The sequence below is a fragment of the Mytilus galloprovincialis genome, chromosome 6 (assembly GCF_965363235.1).
Source record: "Mytilus galloprovincialis chromosome 6, xbMytGall1.hap1.1, whole genome shotgun sequence".
Taxonomy (NCBI): domain Eukaryota; kingdom Metazoa; phylum Mollusca; class Bivalvia; order Mytilida; family Mytilidae; genus Mytilus; species Mytilus galloprovincialis.
This window is the reverse complement of record NC_134843.1, coordinates 91102403-91126332: the sequence shown is the minus strand read 5'-3', so window position 1 is coordinate 91126332 and position 23930 is coordinate 91102403. Positions and strand designations below refer to the sequence as shown.

Sequence of the window (23930 nt, the reverse complement as noted above, 5' to 3'; positions counted from 1 at the left end):
GGGTGTTTTGCTTTATCGATTTGTTATGCCGATACGTTCGCTGAGTAACGTTAATATTGTAACGATCAAAAGTAAGGACATGGCTTGATGGTGTTATGTGAAAGAAACAAATTGTAAATTACATCGCTTCAAAATGTTTTTGCTCATTATAGCGATCATCCTTTGTTGTGTTCTTCAAAAATGTATTCTTATATAATGGCGAATGTCGCTTGAAGAAGTCAAACAGCGAGACATAGGTATGCTGTTTCCGGCGATGGCCTCGGCGGCAAAATTTGTATTAATTTATGGTTAACCACTAGTGGTAAGTCAAAGATATTAGTTTGCAGTTGTATTAGTATTGGCACGTTTAATTATCATGGAGGTTACTTAGTCCCGTTATGGTCTATTGACTTTGAAACTTTTGCTTAGTTTTTATGTATTAGTGTGTGATTAGGTCAGTTAATGGGGAACCACTAGTGGTAAATTGATGATAATTGGTATGCAGTAGTATACGATTGGCATATCTCATTTCCATGGAGATTATTTGGCCCGCTCCCTCAGTCATGGTCTATTGACTTTGAAACTTTTACTTAGTTTTCATGTAATAGTTTGTGATCAGATCAGTTTACGGTGAACCACTAGTGGTAGGTCAATGATATTTGGTATGCCTTTGTATTAGCATTGGCACATCTCATTAACATTGAAACTATTTGACCTCGTCCCCTCGGTCATGATTTATTGACTTTAAGATTTTGCTTAATTTACATGTATAACTTTATGTTAAGGTTTGTGTAAAGGAAACTACTTACGATAAGTCAATAATATTTGGTATGCAGTTGTATCAGCATTGGCATATCTCATTTCCATTGAGATTGTTTAGACATGTACCTTCGGTCATGGTTTATTGAATTTAAGTATTTGCAAAACTTACATGTTGATGTGTTGCTATTTTGATTTCAACATTTGCATTATCGAAATTACAAAAAGCGAGTCATTTCTCTGTGATAACAGTATATTTTAACTTAATTTTGAATTTCTGCATCCAAAACTATAATACACTGGGAGAAACTTGACAGCAAAAATCAGCAGCAACCTAAGTTCTACAAAAATGCCAATATGACTGAAATCTTTGGAGGACTAGTCCTTTATTCATAATTGTTTTACTTATTTTCTAGTGTTTACCTTTTATCGATACTGTAAAGTCATATTTTATTAGATTCATTTATTATTATATTTTAGGGAATTTAAAGTAGATATATTTTTGACACGTGGACGTTTCAGTCTCTGAGGAAGATCTGTTGTTCCAACTGATCAATGATTTTTTTATTTTTTTTTGCATAATGCAGTCATGAATGATTAGATATTTTGTTCAGGTTATATAATATAGTTTTACATTGTAAGAGATTTATTTCAGATTTGTCAGGGAGTCATTGCCTGGCTGAAAATGATTTGAATTTTGTTATGCCTACTGAGTATGGCATAATTTTAAGGCAATTTTCTCAGCTTTTGTACTAATAGTTATCAAAGGTACCAGGATTATAATTTAGTACGCCAGACGCGCGTTTCGTCTACATATGACTCATCAGTGACGCTCATATCAAAATATTCATAAAGCCAAACAAGTACAAAGTTGAAGAGCATTGAGGATCCAAAATTCCAAAAAGTTGTACTAAGGCATTGTAAATAATTACTAGTGTATGATTATTGACCTGGCCGTGAACTGCTGCCTCTGCTTTCAGCGAACAAAGGTTTTACTTTCCAAAAGGTAACATCACAAAAAATACTGAACTCCGAGGAAAATTTAAAACGGAAAGTCCCTTATCAAATGGCAAAACCAAATGATAAAACACATCAAACGAATGGACAACAACTGTCATGTTCCTGACTTGGTACAGGCATTTTCAAATGTAGAAAATGTTGGATTAAACCTGGGTTTGTAGTTTAAAACGTTATTTCAACTTTAACAAGGCATTTTATTCATCAGACGTTTATAGTCAAATTGTTGATTTTAATTGTATACAAAACTTAATACAATATTGTTTGTATCTGTAGTGAAAGAAATAGGATTGAAAATACCAAAATTGAGAATGGAAATGGAGAATGTGTCATCGAGACAACAACCCGACAAAAGAGCAGAAAAATGTGAAAGCCACCAGAAGGGTTTCAACACAGCGAGAAAATCCTGTAACACAGAGGCGTGTTTCAGCTAACCCCTTAACAAAACTGTGTACTTCTTCATTGAAAAAGGACGTCACACAAAACTCCAAAATATATGAATTAACTTACATTAAGAACCATACAATACTAAAAAAACCAAGATCGAGGCTTCTTACTTGGGACATGCACGAATAGGGTAGGGGTTTAACATATTTTGTTAGATCTCAACCCAAAATGATTATCTATTTTGACGAAAAAAGAAGATTCGAACTAATTTGGTATTTTTGTCGAGCCTGCAACTTTTGTTGCAGAAAGCTCGACATAGGGATAGTGATCCGGCGGCGGCGGCGGCGGTGTTAGCTAACTTCTTAAAAGCTTTATATTTTAGAAGGTGGAAGACCTGGATGCTTCTTACTTTGTATATAGATGCCTCATGTTACGAAGTTTCCGTCACTCACATGTCCAATGTCCTTGACCTCATTTTCATGGTTCAGTGACCACTTGAAAAAAAAGTTCAGATTTTTTGTAATGTTGAATTCTCTCTTATTATAAGTAATAGGATAACTATATTTGATATGTGCGTACCTTGAAAGGTCCTCATGTCTGTCAGACAGTTTTCACTTGACCTCGACCTCATTTCATGGATCAGTGAACAAGGTTAAGTTTTGGTGGTCAAGTCCATATCTCAGATACTGCAAGCAATAGGGCTAGTATATTCGGTGTATGGAAGGACTGTAAGGTATACATGTCCAACTGGCAGGTGTCATCTGACCTTGACCTCATTTTCATGGTTCAGTGGTTATAGTTAAATTTTTGTGTTTTGGTCTGTTTTTCTCATAGTATATGCAATAGGTCTACTATATTTGTTGTATGGAATGATTGTAAGGTGTACCTATCTAGCGGGGCAGATGTCATGTGACCTTGACCTCATTTTCATGGTTCAGTGGTCAAAGTTAAGTTTTTGAGTTTTGGTCTTTTTATCTAATACTATATGCCATAGGTCATCTATATTTGGTGTATGGAAATATTTTATGATCTTTATGTTAGTCGAGCAGGTTTTATTTGACCGTGACCTCATTTTCACGGTTCACAGTGTTAAGTTTTTGTGTTTTGGTCTATTTTTCTTAAACTATAAGTAATAGGTCAACTATATATGTTGTATAGAAGCATTGTTAGCTGTACATGTCTGCCTGGCATGGTTCATCTGACCTTGACCTCATTTTCAAGGTTCATTGGTCTTTGTTTAGTTATCTTGGTTAATGTTAAGTTTATGTGACAGTTGTATTAAAGCTTAGCTTTATACTTAGGACTATCAACATAATATCAATGATTAGTATAGAAGGCGAGACATTTCAGCGTGTGCACTATTGTTTTTTTTTTGTATTCTGGTTTTTAATTTTTGCTTATGCGCTTTGTCTATATGCCTTGTTGTGCTTTTTTGTTACATATTTTTTTATAGTGATTTAGATTAAAACATAGTGTTGACTGCTGCACTCCTTTTTTGACATTTTTACCTATTACGTCTGTTTGTTTTGTTCACACATCATTGTCAATATAATGGAATTGTCATACCAGTTTAGCTAGCTAAAAAACCAGGTTTAATCCACTATTTTCTTTCCATGGATATAATTGCCCATTGCCCTCTCAGTCATGGTCTATTGACTTCGAAACATTTGTTATTTTGAATGTAATAAATTTTTGATAAGGTCAGTGTATGGAGAATCACTCGTGGTAGTTCAATATTTGGTATGTAGTTGTATAAGCATTGACATATCTCACTTCCATGGAGATTATTTGGCTTCGCCTTCTTAGTTATAGTCTATTGACTTTCAACATTTTGTTTAATTAAGTAACATGTTTTAACTTGTGATTATGTCAGTTTAAGGGGAACCACTAATTGTAGGCCAATGTTATTTGGCATCTACTTATATAAAAAATTAGCCCATCTCATTTTCATGGAGATTATATAGCCCCACCCTGCCTTCATGGTTCATTGACTTTGAATCTTTTACATAGTTTACAAGTTAATGTTTGTGTTTAGGTTTGTTTAACGGAAACGACTTAAAATACATGAATGCTATTTGGTATGCAGTAGTATTAGCATTGACGCTTCTTATTTACATTGAGATTGTTTAGCCATGTACCTTAGTCAAAAGTGCACAAGGGTGGAACATGTCTCTATGATAACAGCTAATGACCAAACGAACAAAGTTAGTGTCCTCGTTTGAATTGTTTTACATTATAATTTCAGTGCCTTTTATAGCTGACTATGCGGTATTGGCTTTGCTCATTGTTGAAGGCCGTACGGTGACCTATAGTTGTTAATTTCTCTGTCAGTTTGGTCTCTTTTGGAGAGTTGTCTCATTCGCAATCATATCACATCTTCTTTTTTTATATTTAAAGACAAAAACCGAAATTCATAATGTCTATAAGTGTTACAATGAATGTCAGCTAAAATTTAAATATGACTTAATCATTTAAACATTATTTTCTTATAGTCTGAAATAAAGGCAACAGTAGCATACCGCTGTTTGAAACTCATAAATCGATTGAAAAAAAAAATTCAGGTTACAAACTTAAACTGAGGGAAATGCATCAAATATAAGAGGAGAACAACGACATAACAGAAACGCAACATTAAAATGTAACACACACAGAAACGAACTCTTATATAACAATGGTCATTTTCCTGACTTGATACAGGACATTTTAAGAAAAATATGGTGGGTTGAACGTGGTTTTGTAGCATGCCAAACATCCCGCTTTTATGGCAATGTTAAATAATATAATATTAAAATGAGAACATTACATGACAGGACTACAATACAAATAAATGGGAGAACATATAGGACAGAGAAACACACATATAACATGTATAATAGCTTACAAAAGGTACAAGGTTTAAAATTTAATACACCAGACGCAAGACTAACCAGTAACACTCAGATAAAAAAAAAGTCCGAAAGCTCAAACAAGTACAAGTTGAAGAGCACTGAGTACCAGTGGTTCCAAAAAGTTGTGCCTAATACGGCTAGGGTTTTCTGTCTGGGACAAAAACATCCTTATTATTTAGAATAATTCATTCTTTTGCAAACAGTAAATTTTATAAAATGACTACATAATAGATATACATGATTAAAACCGCAGAGGTGACTTAACTACAAAATAAAAACGGTTACATTACATAAAACAACATAATCCAGCACATTAAAATACATAGCCGAGTTAGCCAAAGCCTCAACGCACACTGTGACGTCACATTTGAAATTCTAAAAAAAACAACACAAAGTGACGTCACATTTAATTTGTAAAAATATTTCCCAAAAATAAGATAGAATTAGGAGTTATACAAGATTAGATTTGTAATTCTGATATTACATTTATTAATAACAATGAAAATTACAATACTTATTATTATCAAATTGTGGTAGTAATTAGTTAATTAATTGTATTATCTAGCTATGTCGGTGTTTCTTCTGAATCAAACTGTAAACCAATTATATCGTATAAATTTCGTTGAACCAATTCTTATAGTCTGAATAATTTTAAATTGTATCTAAAATACCAAATTGACAGGCTGTGGAATGTGTTTTGTGCTAAATTGAAACAAACTTGTCCTTCTAATTTTGAGCTTGGGCTATTCAACTATGTAATAACAATTTGCGTACCATTTTCCAGTCTCGTTAGTTGAAGGATTTATAGTCATTCGTTGCTATATCAAAATACAAACATGGAAATTTTTCATACTGACTCTTATTTATATAGAGTCTTCATTATGGATGCAGACCGTCTAATTTTGTTTTTTTTACCAAAAGACATTAAACCTTGAACAAAAGGCACGTCTTTTTTTTTTAATTGTACCCTAAAATGTCCATAAAAATAATAAATTAAACCGAAAACCTTTATAAAATCTGCAATGAGTTAACAAACAGTGCCACAAATAACAAAAATATAAATATATGGCAATTACTGACGAATGAGGTTAAGGTTCATGTGGACCCTTTGGCTAAAATGGCCGTATTCACCATATCAAGGGAAACTCAAGTGTTTGTTATCTTCTGCAGGGACGACAAAAAGTGCATGGTAACATCCATTTAAGTTATGAATTTTCTAAATCATACAATGCAATTGAATTCTATTTATCTAGGGCATGCTATGCTCTAAACAATTTCCAGATGCACAGGTTTGTCTGTACTGAGAGTAAATTTTGAGGTGAATACGGCCAATTTAGCTAAAGAGTCCACATGAACCTCAACATGGCAAGAACATAATTTTGTGTTTTTGTCGAGCCTTCGACTTTAGTCGAAAAAGCGAGACTAAGCGATCCTACATTCCGTCGGCGTCGGTGTCGTCGGCGGCGTCCACAAATATTCACTCTGTGGTTAAAGTTTTTGAAATTTTAATAACTTTCTTAAACCATACTGGATTTCTACCAAACTTGGACAGAAGCTTGTTTATGATCATAAGATAGTATCCAGAAGTAAATTTTGTGAAAATAAAATTCAATTTTTTCCGTATTTTACTTATAAATGGACTTAGTTTTTCTGCGGGAAAACATTACATACACTCTGTGGTTAAAGTTTTTAAAATTTGAGACTATTTGGTAATTCAAAAATTTCATTTCAAAATAAATCATTGTTTTTTTCTTCCTTTCTAAAAAGTAACATAAAATATATCAAAGACATATGGAACGAAGAAACCAAAACATTTTACAGTTGTTGTTCTATATTTGAAAAACATGTAGATAAAAGAAACTGTATATCGGAATTTTCAAGAGTTAAAAGTTCAATACCAATTGACTTCTTACAAATTTTAAAAATTGATAATGAAATTAATGAAAAAACAAACATAGAATTGAAACTTTCTAATGAAATGGTTATATTAGACAGATATGGGGAAAAAAATCAAACCTAAAGAATTAAAACTCAAATATATTCGAGACATGTATCCAAAATGTCAACTAAAATGGCAAGAATTTTATGGCCACGAAATTAATTGGAAAATAGTATGGGGCAATTTGAAAAAAGTTAATGTCACTAATAAAATGAAAGAATTTCAATGGAAATGCATACACAATATCATATATACGGAAAGTAGACTTAAAAAAATGCAATTGTCAAACGGAAAATGTCATATTTGCCAAACTGCTAATAATACTGAAAATCTGCAACATTTATTTTTCGATTGCAATACAACAAAATTAATCATTAGTAAAATCAAAGATATGTTTACATTATGGAATGTTCAATTAGATGATGAAAATTTAAAACATTTTATGCTTTTGGGAGAAAGTAGTGGTCAATCGAACCAAACTTTACATGTAAATCTCTTTTTTATTTTGACAAAATAGTCCTTGTGGAAAATAAGAAACAAAATCAAATATGATGGGATAAAAATGTCCTCTTCATATATTTTGAATCTTTGGAAATCATACATGATAACACATCTGAAATCTGTACCCTGTTACTTATCGAATAATACATTAGACAAAGAGAAAATAAACACATTAATTAATTTTATACTATAAGTACATACCTCGCAGGAGATAACAGTCACGATGTTATGTGGTCTGTTTTTTTATATCTCTTTAATTTATATTGATTACGGTAATCCATGGTTTAAAGATGCACTCGATTATGTTATAATGTTATGTGAATCTGGTTTATAGGTGCACTCCTTTATGTTATAATGTTATATTATTTATAACTAGTATAACATTCTAGAAAGATATTTCTTTTTTCACTCATTGTCATATAAAAGAATATAAGTATTATTACATGTATACTATTTTTTTCTGATAATACAGTGCACTTTTTCAGCCTTCTGCTTCCCGGACAGTTGGTTTAAATGTAAACGGGAATCCACAGTTTGCATCCTGGGCAACTGAGGAAATTGTAAACAGGAAATATTTGGAATAAACAAGTATCAATTTAAAAAAAAAGAAATAAGTTTTTAAAATTTTAATAACTTTCTTAAACTATCCTAGATTTCTACCAAATTTGGACAGAAGCTTATTTATGATCATAAGATAGTATCCAGAAGTAAATTTTGTGAAAATAAAATTCCATTTTTTCCGTATTTTACTTATAAATGCACTTAGTTTTTCTGCGGGAAAACATTACATCATTCTGTGGTTGTATTTTTTTTTATTTTAATAACTTTCTTAAACTATCCTTGGTTTGTACCAAACTTGGACAGAAGCTTGTTTATGATCATAAGATAGTATCCAGAAGTAAATTTTGTAAAATGACAAATCCATTTTTTCCACATTTTACTTTAAATGGACTTTTTTTCTGCCAGGAAACAACACATTTACTCTGTGGTTAAATTTAAAAAAAAATGATAACTTTCTTATACTAATTTTTATTTGTACCAAACTAAGACAGAAGCTTGTTTATGATCTAAAGCTAGTATCTAGAAGGAAATTTTGTTAATATTTTGTACCTGTGTATCTGTATTTTACTTATAAATGGACTTAGTTTTTCTTCCAGTTAACATTACATCCTGTCTGCAGTTAAAGTTTTTAAAACATTTATTTGATTCATAAACTATCCAGGATTTTTTTACCAAACTTGGACAGAAGCTTCCTACAATCCAAGCCTGGTATCAAGCGGAATATGTTTATTGATTTTTCCCTCATTTTTGTTGATCCTGCAATTTACAGCAAAAGTAGACGAGACACTGGGTTCCGTGGAACCCTTACAAATTTTTAATTTCAACCCTTATGCTATAAAAATCAGTACAATGTCTATTGAATCTTATTAAAATTTGCACGAGAAAAATATCTTCACAATTAGTTAATAAAAATATCAAGGTTATAAAAACAACATCGGCTACTATCAATAGTTGGCTTAGTTATAATGAGTTTGTGTTAAATTAGAGGTAGGTTAACTTTGTTAGCTTATAGAATTGACATATAAAACTTTTCCAAGTCTTATTAAAATTTGAATTTTAGGAGTAAAACATTTACAAACAGTTTCGCATATTTCCATAAATCCAAAATGATTTTCACATCTTGATGTATGTATCTTTCGAACATGTAAAATTTTCATCGAAGACATGCATTATTAAAATGAATCAATAAGTGTTCTAAAAAAATACAAAATTTCTAACTTAATTTTGATTTTACATAATGATGTCAAACTCATACATCGAAAATAAACTGACAATGCCATGGCTAAAAATAAAAAGACAAACAGACAAATAATAGTACAGCCTGAAAACACAACATAGAACACTAAATACTAAGCAACACGAAACCCACCAAAAATTGTGGTTGATCTTGGGTGCTCCGAGAGGGTAATCAGATCCTGCTCCACATGTGGCACCCGTCGTGTTGCTTCTGTTATCACAAATCCGGTAGATTGTCTAATCTGGTAGGTCACATTCGTGAAAAGAGAATGGTATTGTAGTTTCGACTTAAGGAACATATCCGATATCATTTGTTAAACGGTTATTCCATGACGGTCAACCAACTCGTGATGGCGTCCGTAAAATTTACCAAGGGATGATTTCAACTTCACCATTTGGATCTTTTTGTGTAATTACATCCTTGTGAGGAGCAGTCATCTATCAAGGAAATCATGATAGGAAATGCAAGCCCGGGAATACTGTATCAATTGGGAGAAATATGCTCCGTATATATGCAGGTGCTGCTGAAATTTTGCTATTTAGAAATGGAAAGTTCACAATTTGGAAGTTGAAGTCTTCTCTTTTGACGTAAAGTTTTGCTTTCAACCGACCCTAACTGTCAATTTCTAGATGTAAGGCAAGATATGAGGCAGACTTAAACTGTATCTGTAGTATCCTTTATTTCTAATTCCACGGGATAGATTCATTCAACGTAGTCACCAAATTTTGTATTATTTAGTCTGAGAACATCATTTATATATATATATATAGCGGAACGTAAAGTTAAAGGATATTGCTAAATTCTTGACTTTCATCCTCAAATTGCTCAACAAAATGAAAATGTTCTATCATTCAGGACATAAATACTCAGTCGGTGTCTTTGTGGTGTTCAGCATCAGCTTTCTACTCAATTTTTGTTAAAGCATGTTCATTTACAATTTTATAGTCAGTAGAATTTGAAGGTATCATAACAAGCCGTCCATATTCATGATATTTTTTTTATTTATAAATATTTCAAGATTATGCTTCAAAGACGATATTAGCTGCTTTGTTAGAGCAAATTTTAAAATTGTAACGATCAAGGTAATTATCAGAATGCAGATGTTGTACTACTTTTAAACCGAATTGTAAAATAAAACATCAGATACTTTGCGGACAAAAATATTTCTCGACACGATACAAGAAAGACAACTCGAGTATAAATATAATTTGGCAAACCTACATGTAATGTCGACTACCGAAATCAGCTTCTGACAGTTTTTACGTATTTGTTATTGTTTATAGTTCTATTCATCTTAGGATATCAAAACTTGATTAACAAACCTACGCTGCTTTTTCGTTTGGATAATACTACAAAAACAATCAGCGATAGCATAGTATCACTTTCATCAAGTGCAAACTATTTAAAAGTGAAAGTGAAAGTGAAAGAGTCATTTTCCATAAAGACATTAGTTAAAATGTAAGTTAGCATGGTAATGATTTCATGTTTTTATTATTTTCTGAAGGTTTATGTAGTCAAAGTTATATTTCCTTTTAAACTACAGTGTCTATATTTAAACATTTAAGGTCAGAGAATGTGATATGTGGTTCTATTCATGTCGTTCCGACCCTAAATCAATCCGGCCTAAATTACCTAAGTGTAATCACGTGATTTTAAAGTCATGTGAAACCTCAAATTAAAAAAAAATATATATGCATAAGTTTTTTTTTATACCTAAATGGATAGTTTTCATTATATTACTTATGTGCATATACTTTTTTCCGAAGAAAATTCTTTAATTTGTCCACATTTAGAAGGAGTTTACTTTTATCAATTGCTTGCTTCCAGGAATCAATTCGCCGTATTTTCCGTATGCATAGTGAGCTTAGCGTGACCCTCCTCGTAAAAATCCGGTAATCGCAATACGCATAGATCATTAAAATAAACAATTATCTGATTGTACATGTTAAACACGTGCTCAAGACATATTTGTTAAAACTTAACAGACAGAGAGAGAAAAAATGACGATTAAACGATATATTTGCGTAAAAAATGATAAATCGTGCACAGGAGACTAATTTTATTATATATACATGCAATGGTACAAGAATTGGATAAACATTATTTTTCACCAGTCACTCGTTTCATATGACTTTAAAGGGACCCTAGCTACCAAATTCATGGTCACTGATTTGACTAAAATTCTCTTATTTTATTTATAACAATGTAAAATATTTTTCAAAACTATCAAAAGTATAAAATAAACAATTTACAGGACTTGGTCTCAATAAGATGATGCTTCGTTTCGTATATTTTTTAGCCAAGACACCATCTAACTAACTATTGAGTTGACCTTATATGACCATAGAAGCGATGTAAACATAAACATGGATATAAATAAATTAAGCAAACCGTGCAATTGGATTTTTATGGGTCTGTTAAATTTTGTATTATAGATTAAAAATTTATGTTTATCGTCGTTTTTACGAGAATGGTTTTGTGTGGATCGAATCAGTTAATCAAATAATTTACCTTTGTTTCACTTTCAATGTTGACATTCTTTTCCTTTAAATACCAGTACACCGAAAATGCATGCGTTATTCTTTCTCTTATTACGGGGTTAGATTGGAGTTCACATGAATACGGATTTAATGAGGTCGAATTATTGACTTGCAAGTGTATAATTCATTATCAATGTTTATGAGCTTAATTTGACAAAATTGAACCATTTTAGCTGATAAAAGCAAATTATTATTTCACTATTTCTCTTTCATTAATGATTGAACAAAAAAAATCATACTTTTGATTTTTTTATATATCTCGTAGCTGGTGCCCCTTTAATATATCATAGATTTAAGTGAATCTTTCTTACAACTTTTTACGTTGAACTATAAAGGTCTTTGTCTCCAACAATATTTCGCCTGCTAGTGAAATTTATCGTAAATATATTATAGATATAATAATAGCAAAATATCATCAATTAAGATCAATTTAAATCAATTTCTAATAACATGATGGCCCTGTCACTTTTCATTATACGTTAGCAGTTTTTTACCTTAAATATTTTTAGCAGGGACTCTGTTTGACATATTTTTTGAAACAAATTAAGGGTTACCATACGTTGAATTTCATACCATAGACTTGGACTTCCAATCCCCTCATAGACTAGGGGAAAAACGGATTACAGGAATAATATTGATTTTAACAATCAGAAAGACGTTTTGAAAATAAACCATGAACAATAAGTAGTTCTTTGTTCATCTGTGACATCTGTAGTGAAGGAAAAAACTATTTACACATTAACACTGGGTTAGAAACAGTCGCTCTCGTCGAATAGAAAGTAAAAGGATCATAGAATCATCTTTGTATTACTAGAAACTACAAAATCAAAGTGAACAAAAGTGAAGTTGTCTGATCTTTGTTTACATTTTTTCGACACAAAAAAAAAATTTAAAAGAAAATAGATATTCATCAACATATCAATGAGACAACTATACGACAAAGTTCAAATGAAGTGGATATATAAAATCATATACGGCCTTCAACAAACAGAAAAACGCATACCAAATAATCGGTTAAAAATGGCCCAGATATGATTCAACTGAGAAAACTAACTGTCTAACTTATAAGATACATTTGACAAAAAAATATATATATAAAAGACATTAACAAATGGCAACCACTAAACTTTATTTTTTGATAGCCTGTTTTGTGCTAAAGCGGCGTAAAGCAATGTAACCAATCAATCAATCAATGGACAAAATGATTCAATTGATGTGTTTGAGCTTTTGATTTTGCCATTTAATTAGGGACTTTCCGTATTGAATTTTTATCGAAGTTCATCGTTTTTTATTTTTATTTTACTTTATACAAATTATGAACTAAACTAAATTCCAAAATGAAAACTGAAAATAAAACAATGCATTTTTATTTAGTTTGTTTAAAATTTCAATCAGAGTGAAGTTTACGTCATACAGGTTATAATTCGAATATTTATATACTTGAGTTCGGAGAGTTTTTGTCATAATACTCATCACTTTTGTTTTAATGACGACATTGTCTGCCTGTTACTTTTCTTTCATCTTTGGTTCTATGTTTTCATTTCCATCATCTCTTCTGGATACACCAGGTCAAGAATAGAATATATGGAAGGTACTATATAATCTCACAATTAGATCCGTGTTGATAAACATACATAACCACAGTGTCTTTGATCTTTGGTGAACATAGTTTTAAATTTAATTCTTATTTTTCTTCTTCATTGACCAAACTTAGAAGGGTTGATCCAATGCAGTCTTTCTACCAATAAACATCATTTGGTCCTAGGACAAAAATTGTGTAAAAGACGGGACTCTGCATTCGATCGCCTGGAAAATTTGACCACCACAAAAAGAATAATTTAATAATTCTGATCGGCAAACACTTCTAGGCATAGTGGTAAACACTCGAGGGGAATAGTAGTTTGAGGATTCTTTACAAACAAATACTCCCTAAACGCGGATCAAGTGGCAAACAAAACAGTCTTGTATGCACATAAACAGTCCATTGAAACACTTTAGAAAGACAATTTTTTATCATCGTGTATAGAACTTTTTGACAATATTGATAACTGAAGTTCCTCTGTGAATTTTCTGTTTTTTCTTCCAATGGGGTGAATTTAGTAAAAACCTATGATCACGATATGTCAGTTTTTGACAGGGTTGAAAGAGGGACAAAAAGGATGGGCAGGGAAAAGAAGATAACTATTTTTTAGAAAAAAAACTTTTAACCCTGAATCCAGAAACTTCACAAATAAATGTGTTAGATGAGGACACTTAAAAATTACAAGATAATTTTGAGTACATACAATCTATATATATTTCCTCTTGTGATAGTATAACAACATTTTGACTTTTTTTACCTGTACACGTGTATAATACACCAATTCAAACTAACAGACAAATTGAAAGAATAAGTTTTAAAAAAAAGTGACTAAAAAGAAACTAATACTCTGTTTTTAGAAAAACGATAATCATAAAAGCCCTCTCTGCTACCAAAACAAAATCTCTGAAACTGATTATCAAGATGTTTGATTTCTAGATTTCTTAGTTGACAACAAGATTATGTGTTACGTTAGGATGACTTGTTTTAGCACACAATCGTCAATCTCATGGGAACCATATGTGCTTCACTTCTGGCCGACTTATTATTTTTTTCTATGAGGACAACTTAATACAGGAGCTTCTCATGAAGAAGAAGCTGTCATTGAATGCCTGAAATTTACGTTCCCCTGTATACATGATTTCATTTAACCTAATGATACAAATGTGACAATGTTGAATAGATCTATCCTTCCAATTTAAAACAAATGGTTAAACAGATGCTGTTAAGGCAGCCTCATATTGTGTATACATTTAGAAATTGATAATGGGGTCGGGTGAGAACAAAACTTCACATTTCCACATGTGAACTTATTTTAATATGACCTTATATTAAATTGTCAATTAATTTGTAAAAAATTCAAAAACAATCTATAAATGAATGGCAATGCTAGTACTTTCTTTTTCAGATTCTTTCATCAATAAAAATCAAATACATTAACTATCATAGCTGAAGGCAAAATTAGAATTTTACAAGATGGCAGAATGTGCTGAGTCGCAAACAACAAAAGATATTATGAATTGTCCAATTTGTCTAGAAAGATACACAAAACCAAAATATCTTCCATGCTTACATACTTTCTGTGAGGATTGTATTTTGACGTACGTTACTTCAATACTGGAAAAATTGGACGGGAAGGATCATCTTAACTGTCCAGTCTGCCGAACAACAGTTCAGCTACCAAAAAAAGAGTGCACACCAAAGGAATTTGTAGATGAGATACCTGCAAATTTCCTTATAATCGGTTTATTAGAAAAAGAAAAGATCTCAAGACAGGAAAAGCCATGCATGTCATGTGAGAGACTCGATATCACATCAAATGCCTCAGTTATCTGCATTGACTGCTCGGATACTCTTTGTGATACCTGCCAAAAATATCATAGAGCAAATAAAGCTACATATGATCATCACATCATACCAGTATCACAACTACCAGATGACAACATTCTACCCAAGGCATTCAAAAATATTTGCACAAAACATTCAAAAAAATTTAAACTATTCTGCAGTACCCATAGTGTTCCATGTTGCTTACTGTGTCTTATAAATGATCACAGAACGTGTGCCGGGAATAACATTATTCCAGTGGAGGAGGCCGCTAAAATTTATTGCTCTTCAGTAAAATTTGATTGCCTTCAAATTGATCTGAAAAATGTTTCAGATGATATTGATACACTATCACATCACTTTTCACAATGTTTTAAAGATATAGAAACTCAATATAAATGTAAGCTTAAGTCTATAGAGAATACGTGTAGCAGTCTTATTGCAAAAGTAAAAGACTTAGAAATCACAAGGAAAACTCAACTCGCAAAAATATTTGACGAAAGAAAGGATACCGTCGAAACACAGATGATTGCATGTGAAAATCATAGAAAATCCATTGACAATCAAAAACAAGTCATTGATACCAGTATTGGAAAAGCAACAAACGTACAAGTGATGATTGAAGCAGAAAAGATTATTTCTCAAGTCGAGCATCACAAAAGATTTTTAGCAGATAGTTCATCTAAACATAATTTTAAATATACTATAACTGTAGATGATGGAAATGATTTAGCGAAATCTGTGGAACAGTTTGTTGACAGTATGTGTTCACTTTCTTGTGATTGTGTGAAAGTGCCTCTTAACTTAGTTACTAACTTGAGTAAGTATACAGCAATTATAGATAAAAAGTAAAATCACAAAAATACTGAACTTATAGGAAAATCAATTCGGAAAGTCCATAATCACATGGCAAAATCAATTCGGAAAGTCCATAATCACATGGCAAAATCAAATAACAAAACGCATCAAAAACGAATGGACAAGAACTGTCATATTCCTGACTTGGTACAGGCATTTTCAAATGTAGAAAATGGTGGATTAAACCTGTAGTTTGTATACAAACCTTTAGAAAGAATGATAGTCATATTTATTTCTGGTTCTTTCTTTTTTCATTCCTTTTCCTTTCCCCAACTTCATTATAATGACTTTATCGGTTGAATAGTGCCTTGTTAGTTGGTTATCGTATCTATCGGATTATAGAACTTTTTTTGTTAATATAAATAGCTGTTTCCCTGTATGGTAGAGATGACCAGTTGGGTAGATTTGCATAATGATTTCATGGAGTGATATTCACTGAATTCTGATCAAATACAAAACACGGTTCAGCTAAAAGCAATCTTTGAATTGTTTTATTTTTTCTTCTTGACTCAAATATGATCAGACCAAAAACAGATGATTCTCATTATTCACTTAAGGAAAAATCTCAAACTACAAGGGAAATAAAAAATATATATATATATATATATATATTATATATATATATATATATATATATTATATATATTATATACTATTTAGTATGTAAATATAAGAATGTTTAAAATATTTACAAAATGATGAAAATAAACGCAATATTTCGCTAGACCAACTAGCTTTATCAAGCGTGCATCTATCCAGGTGAAATCGGATGTAGATGATAAGAAACTTTTGCAGCTCAACGTCTGTGTTGCACTGAACTGCCTTCAAAATAAGAAAATTTTGCAGCTCAATGTATATGACCTCTTGCATTTAGCTGCTTTGAAAATAAGAAAATTTTGCAGCTCAATGTACATGTTGCACTTGGATTTAGCTACCTTAAAAATACATAATTGGTAGTTGAAGTTAGCAACGTCCATTGGCCAATATTACGGGATAAAAAGGACGATGCTTTGTTTTAAATTATTCTTTATCTTTCCTGTATCTTTTTTCGTCTTTTTCGTTAAGACCATCAGGTTCTAAAGTGTGGAGTTGGTGGATCCAAAAGTTTTCTCTTCTCCTTCTCGCCGTGGTGTCCCATTCGGTGTTGACTTCTATAATTTGGAAAGAGAAATTATCAAAAGGATGTTTCGTTGAACGAAGATGTCTTGTGAGAGGACAGTTTTTGTTGGTTTTGTACGATGAACGATGGTTATTGAGCCGAATATTAAATTTGTCCATTGTTTCTCCCACATACTGAATGCCACAAGTGTCACATGTTAATATATAAATTGAGTTCTCCGTTTTACAGTTGGAATTAGAGTAGATGGTATAATTTTGTTTAGTAACGGAGCTGATGAAAGAACTGCTTGTATTGGCAGCTTTACAACACAAACAATTCCTTCGACCACATTGTTTGTAGCAACCGGGCGATGGATTAGGCTGCTTGGTTAATACAGATGTCACTAATTTGTCACGGATGTTTTTAGGTCTTCTGAAGGCCATGACTGGTGGTGAAGAAAATACTTTTTTTAGATTTAAATCATTTTCTATAATTTTCCAATGCTTCTGAACAATGAATGACACATTTTTAAAATCAGGATGGTAAGTGAGTACAAGGGGTGTTCTGTTAGCTGCTTTATTCTTATCTTTGTACTCAAGAAGTTCTTGGCGACTAGTTTTAGAAGAGAAAACTTTTGGATCCACCAACTCCACACTTTAGAACCTGATGGTCTTAACGAAAAAGACGAAAAAAGATACAGGAAAGATAAAGAATAATTTAAAACAAAGCATCGTCCTTTTTATCCCGTAATATTGGCCAATGGACGTTGCTAACTTCAACTACCAATTATGTATTTTTAAGGTAGCTAAATCCAAGTGCAACATGTACATTGAGCTGCAAAATTTTCTTATTTTCAAAGCAGCTAAATGCAAGAGGTCATATACATTGAGCTGCAAAATTTTCTTATTTTGAAGGCAGTTCAGTGCAACACAGACGTTGAGCTGCAAAAGTTTCTTATCATCTACATCCGATTTCACCTGGATAGATGCACGCTTGATAAAGCTAGTTGGTCTAGCGAAATATTGCGTTTATTTTCATCATTTTGTAAATATTTTAAACATTCTTATATTTACATACTAAATAGTGTGTTAAAATTACATTGTTAGGCAATCTATAATTTTATTTGTGTAATTGAATTAATCTCTGTACTGATTAATCCACACTCCCATAGATTTATATGTCATGTGCTGCTATTTATAGGCACTTATATATATTATATATATATATATATATTTATATAGAAAGCAAACCCATGCAATTAGATTTTTTTTAGGTGTGTTAAATTTCATATTATAGATTAAACATAATAGATATTAATAATGGCTTTTTTAAGACTGATTTTTTTTGGTGGATCGAATCAGTCAATCATATTACATCCCAGCTCTTTTGTTCTAACAGGGGTGATCTGAGCCGGATCACCCCTACCAGATCACCCCAATTTGAGTTTCTTTGTTATGCATGCTTTCCTTTGTTATGTAACATTTTGGATTGTCATTTTTGGAATGTCAATTCCACTATAAAACTTATAATTAATTATACGGAAAAGACTATCTATCAAAATTCACGTAGAAAAAATCCAGTGTATATGCTGGGATTCGAACTCGAGACCTTTAGAATATCAAGCCATGACACATACCACTACACCAGGACGACTAAATACGAATTAATAGTAATTTGACATACATAAAGGAAGCAAGATCTTTTTATAAGTGGGGCAAGTTGTCAAACCTTTATTCAGTGGGGTTTAAACCTTTTCCGTTAATAACACGAATAAGTGAGTTTTCAGACTGATTGTTCAATTTGATTTTACACTTTTTCAAAAGTGGGGCGAGTCGGTAAACAAGAGTGGGTTGATTTTTTTATAAAGTGGCGATATAGTGTGGGCCGATTGGAAAGTGGGGCGAGTTGACATCATTTGATATCTACTCATCGTGTTTGAGGGTCATTAAGGGTATACATAAAATAGTAATATATAAAGTATATTATAATGGTTGTGTGGCATTCTAAACTAGATTTTATGAATTGTAAATGTTTTTCCGTCTAATCTAAAACAGCTGGGTTGAAAAATAGTTATCCCTTTCGGACTTGGTGTGTCAGTGTAAGATTACCCTCTGGCCTCCGGCCATCGGGGTGATCTTACACTGACACACCGCGTCCTTGTGGGATAACTATGTGTCGGTTATTGTATAGAAAGGTATATACTATGAAAATTAGAGCGAGGGGCTTGCCCCAAGCTCTTATTTTCATAGTATATACCTTTCTATACAATATCCAATTTAGCACATATTTACAACTTGAGTAATCCTGTAATTAGTCTATTGAAATGTTTTGCCTGACTATGTGTCGCTCATTTACATAGTTTTGTAAATCTACTCACTATCATCATTGTAAGATATTGACCCCAGAATGAAAAGATTGTAGTCGTGGTCAAAATGGTGGTGTAAGTATGTTTTATGGGTATAAAGCTGTGTTTACTATACATGATAATTTTTAAAACATATATATAGTTTGCAGTGGCAGATCCAAAAAGAGGGTGATGGAAAACGCTTATTTCTTTGGGATGATCAATGCTTTGAATAAGAACATACAGTTGGACCTCCTCCCCTTTTATTTTAGGTTGGAACCCCTTTTAAAAATGAATAGACCTGCCCCTGGTATGTACCCCGTACCCATAGGTAGTCTAGTGGATAGTTTACATGCATGAAATATCTGTCACTGGACATTAAGCAATCAATAATCAATCAATTCATGACGAAATAGATCAAATTGCTTTAATTTCCCTTCACAAGGTTTCATGGTTCACTCTATTTTTGGGTACAAAGTAATTACATGGAAGATAAATGATTACAATTTTAGATGGCATTGTACTCTAATCAAGTTATAAATAACTATATATGTGTTACTTTTTATTTAATTGAAGGCAACTTTTATTGTCAAAAACATTGTTAGATCCAAAGATTAAACAGTGGGGTGTTTAAAAATTAATTTGAAAACTAATTACAAACTATTTAGTTTAATTTGGAACACAACATTTTTTCAAAGTAGCCAGTAGCAATTTTTATTTCAATATCTTGATTACGATACAATGAAATCTTACCCTTGTGGTCATTCATGCGCAGTTACTTAGTACACGAAAAAATTATGTACTATGAAAGTTAGAAGGCTAATTCAAGCAATTTTTAATTGGACGAAAAGTTGTAAGTATGTGCTAATAATGATTTACGTTTATTTCACTCTCAATGTTGACATTCTTTACCTTTGAATAACCTTATACACACAATTCATGTGTTATCCATCTCTAGCTTAGTTCACATGAATACGAATTCAAGGAAGTCGAATTATTCACTTGCACGTGATTAATTCACCATCAGTGTTTCTTAGCTTATTTTGACAAAATTGAACAATACTGGCTGCTAAAAGCGAATTATTATTTCGCTCATTTATTTTCATTAATCATTGAAATAAAAATCATACTTAACATGTTTTATATATGACTTGGCAATCGTCCCGTTAAGTACCAACACAAAAATAAGAAGATAGTACAATTAGTTCAGCACAAAACATAAATCATGAATGCTAGAAATTCAATTAGTTATGCAGAAAATATAATTATATAGTACAAATAGTCTTCCAGTAAACATAAACATTTAGTACAATAAGTTTTGCAGGAAATTTATTAAATATAGTACCATTTGCATTGCAGATTTAATATAAATATAATACCATAAGCATAAGTAAAGCAGAAAACATAGTCGCTTAAGACAATTTCTGTAAAATCTCCATCAACAGATCTTACAGCTCAATATTGAGATTACCCATAATTTTTTGGAGTAAAATGACAATTTCCTAGACAGATCATTTCAGTTAGAAATCGAAAAGTTTATGATGACAACCGCATAGAGGGTTATATTCGAGGGTATAAAATTAGGCGATTTTCATTCAATAAGGTAAACGAAATATTTTGGCAGTTATTATCTTGGCGGATTTATCAATACTTTTGCATGTCCACTCTTTAATTGGCGGAATTGGCGGGATGTTTTTTTGGCGATTTTTTTCTAACCGCGAAAATAAGCGGACAGTTACATCCAGCGAAACTAACCCACTATATGGTAATTACTTAAAATAATTCGGTGAACAAAATTCATCCAGTTCCTTATTGATTGATCATTGATATTTAAACTGCAAGTGTTTTGGCCATCGGTTAATCCATTTATACATAATTGCCTTACACTATTACTCAGTTTCTGTATTATGCAATGATTGATATTTCGTCTTGCACTAGTGCTGTGGAAATGTACTGTTTAGGTGTTGTTTTTTTTTTTTAATATTTCAGACAGTACTTTCATGTTTAAACACTTTAACCACACTTACAATAACTGTTAAACCCGATGAGCATAAAACATTTTGTCCATGTGTACTTACGAAAAAATCCTTTCTTGGTGATTTTTTTAAACCTAAAGAGGGTGCCTGGAAATGTGATGGATGCCTTGTTTCAAATAATGGTGATGTTCTCAAATGTCCTGCCTGTGGTACATTGAAGCCAGGGGTTAAAAAAGAAAACTTACCAAAAGAAACAGAAAAGTCTTCAGCTTTTGGGAGTACAGGGGGTGGATTTAGTTTTGGTGGAAAAGGAGGCTTCAATTTTGGAACAGCTGGCAAATCTGATACAAAAGCTGCTTCTGGATTCACATTCCCTACGCCTGATTCAACAAAGGAAAAATCTGAATCCAAACCAGCTGGTTTTACCTTCACGCCAACAAAATCTGACGCAGAGAAAAATAAACCAGATGTTGCAGCCAAAGGTTTCAATTTTACATTACAACCATCTGCTACACCAGAAAAGGGCAGCAGTGGATTCAATTTTACATTGTCACCATCAAAAGATGCGGGTCCAAAGTCACCACCCACCGATGCTGAGGGTATGTACATGAATAAAGACGGCGATGATGATCATATTCATTTTGAACCGATTATTGAACTGCCGAGTGTCGTTGATGTTGTCACTGGAGAAGAAGATGAAGAAGTATTATTTCAGCATCGGTCTAAACTGTTTTCTAGATTTGTTGATGGTGAATGGAAAGAACGTGGACTTGGTGACATTAAAATCTCCAAACATAAAGAAAGTGGAAAAGTTAGACTTCTGATGCGCAGAGCACAAATTCATAAAATATGTTTGAATCAATATCTAACCCAGGAATTAGAGTTAAAACCTATGCCAAAAACTGATGGGAAAGCATGGATCTGGTTTGCCTTGGATTTCTCTGATGGCGAACCTGCAATGCAACAATTAGCTGTAAAATTCAAAAAACAAGAAATAGCAAAGGGTTTCAAAAAGGCATTTGACGATGCCAAGGCAAAACTTGACTCCTCTGTCGCTACCCAGGAATCACCAGTAAGGAGAGTTGATGATTCTGATATTAGAACTGATGGTGTTGAATTTGTAAAAGAAGAGAAGGCAAAAAAAGAACAAATAACAATGGCAAGAAAATTCTTCTTACCCGACCACTTCTATTTGTATGAGAATAAACCATCCTGTCCAGGCTGTATTGGTTGTGAGGATTATGAACCTGGAAAAAAAATCTCACCTGCAAAATCTAAAATTCCAGTTAAAGGTATGTTGAACTTTTATTATTGAAGATATTATGTGTATTCACTTTTTATGCCCCATTTATGGGCATTATGTTTTCTGGTCTGTGCGTCCATCCGTTCGTTCGTTTGTCCATTTGTTTGTGCGTCCCGCTTCATGTTAAAGATTTTGGTCGAGGTAGTTTTTGATGAAGTTGAAGTCCAATCAACTTGAAACTTATCACACATGTTCCCTATGATATGATCTTTCTAGTTTTAATGCCAAATTAGAGATTTCCCCCATTTTCACAGTCCACTAAACATAGAAAATGATAGTGCGGATGGGGAATCCATGTACTGGGGACACATTCTTGTTTTTGTATAATGGAATATGGGATATACTTTGTGTGATAAGGAGTTCAGTGCCATCAATCAGCAGATAATTGCAGAAAGCATTAGAATATAGTATCATTATTTCAATTCTAAGGAAAAAATAAGAGTATGGTACAATTATTAAGAAATACAGTATGATTAGTTCGACTGAAAACATAAAAATATTGTACAATTTGGTCAGCAGAAAACATAAGAATGTGGCACAATTAGTATTTATGAACACTAACTATTTACTCAGAAAATATAATACCATCAGTTTAGCTAAAAACATAAAATATAATACAGCTCATTCAGAATAGCAGAAAACATAAGAATTAAAAACCATTACCAGAGTAGTTTCATGGGCAGTATGAAAACATTAACATTTTAATAACATACAGCTATAATGTTTTAACAACATGTTTATAATTGGATTTAATTATTTCAGTTGTAGCGGATACAAACTCATCAAATGCAAAAACAAATGTATTTGGACAAAGCAGAACATCTGAATTACCTAAACCTAAATCTGAATCCAGTGTAATTGGATCAACAACGGTCAGTTCTTCTTCAGACACGAAAGGAGGAATGTTTGGTGCAGGAGCTACAGAATTCTCTTTTTCATCAATAGTTAAAGAATCTGAGACATCCTCAAGAGGGGTATTTGGTGGAGGAGGGGCTTTCTCCTTTTCTGACCTGGCAAAGCAAGCAGATAGTTCAACCTCACCAGGATTTAAAGTTCAAGGTAAGATTTCTATATCAAATCTCAGACAACCTCAGGTAGGTATTCGATGGAGGAGGTGCAAGCAGATAGCAAGTTTT

The 23930-nt window shown here is 32.2% G+C and overlaps 1 protein-coding gene across 4 annotated transcripts in view; it reads left to right on the top strand.

The window, feature by feature from the left end:
* Positions 1-10498: 10498 nt before the first annotated feature.
* The window catches only part of LOC143080689 (uncharacterized), a 42517-nt gene continuing 29085 nt past the window's right edge, over positions 10499-23930 (top strand). For all 4 annotated transcript variants that reach the window (XM_076256676.1, XM_076256677.1, XM_076256678.1 and 1 more), the window contains exons 1-4: positions 10499-10726; positions 14796-16034; positions 21632-22783; positions 23557-23853. In XM_076256676.1, the coding sequence (XP_076112791.1) occupies positions 14864-16034; positions 21632-22783; positions 23557-23853 (2620 nt within the window). In that variant the 5' untranslated portion in view covers positions 10499-10726; positions 14796-14863. The remainder of the gene's footprint in view (positions 10727-14795; positions 16035-21631; positions 22784-23556; positions 23854-23930) is intronic.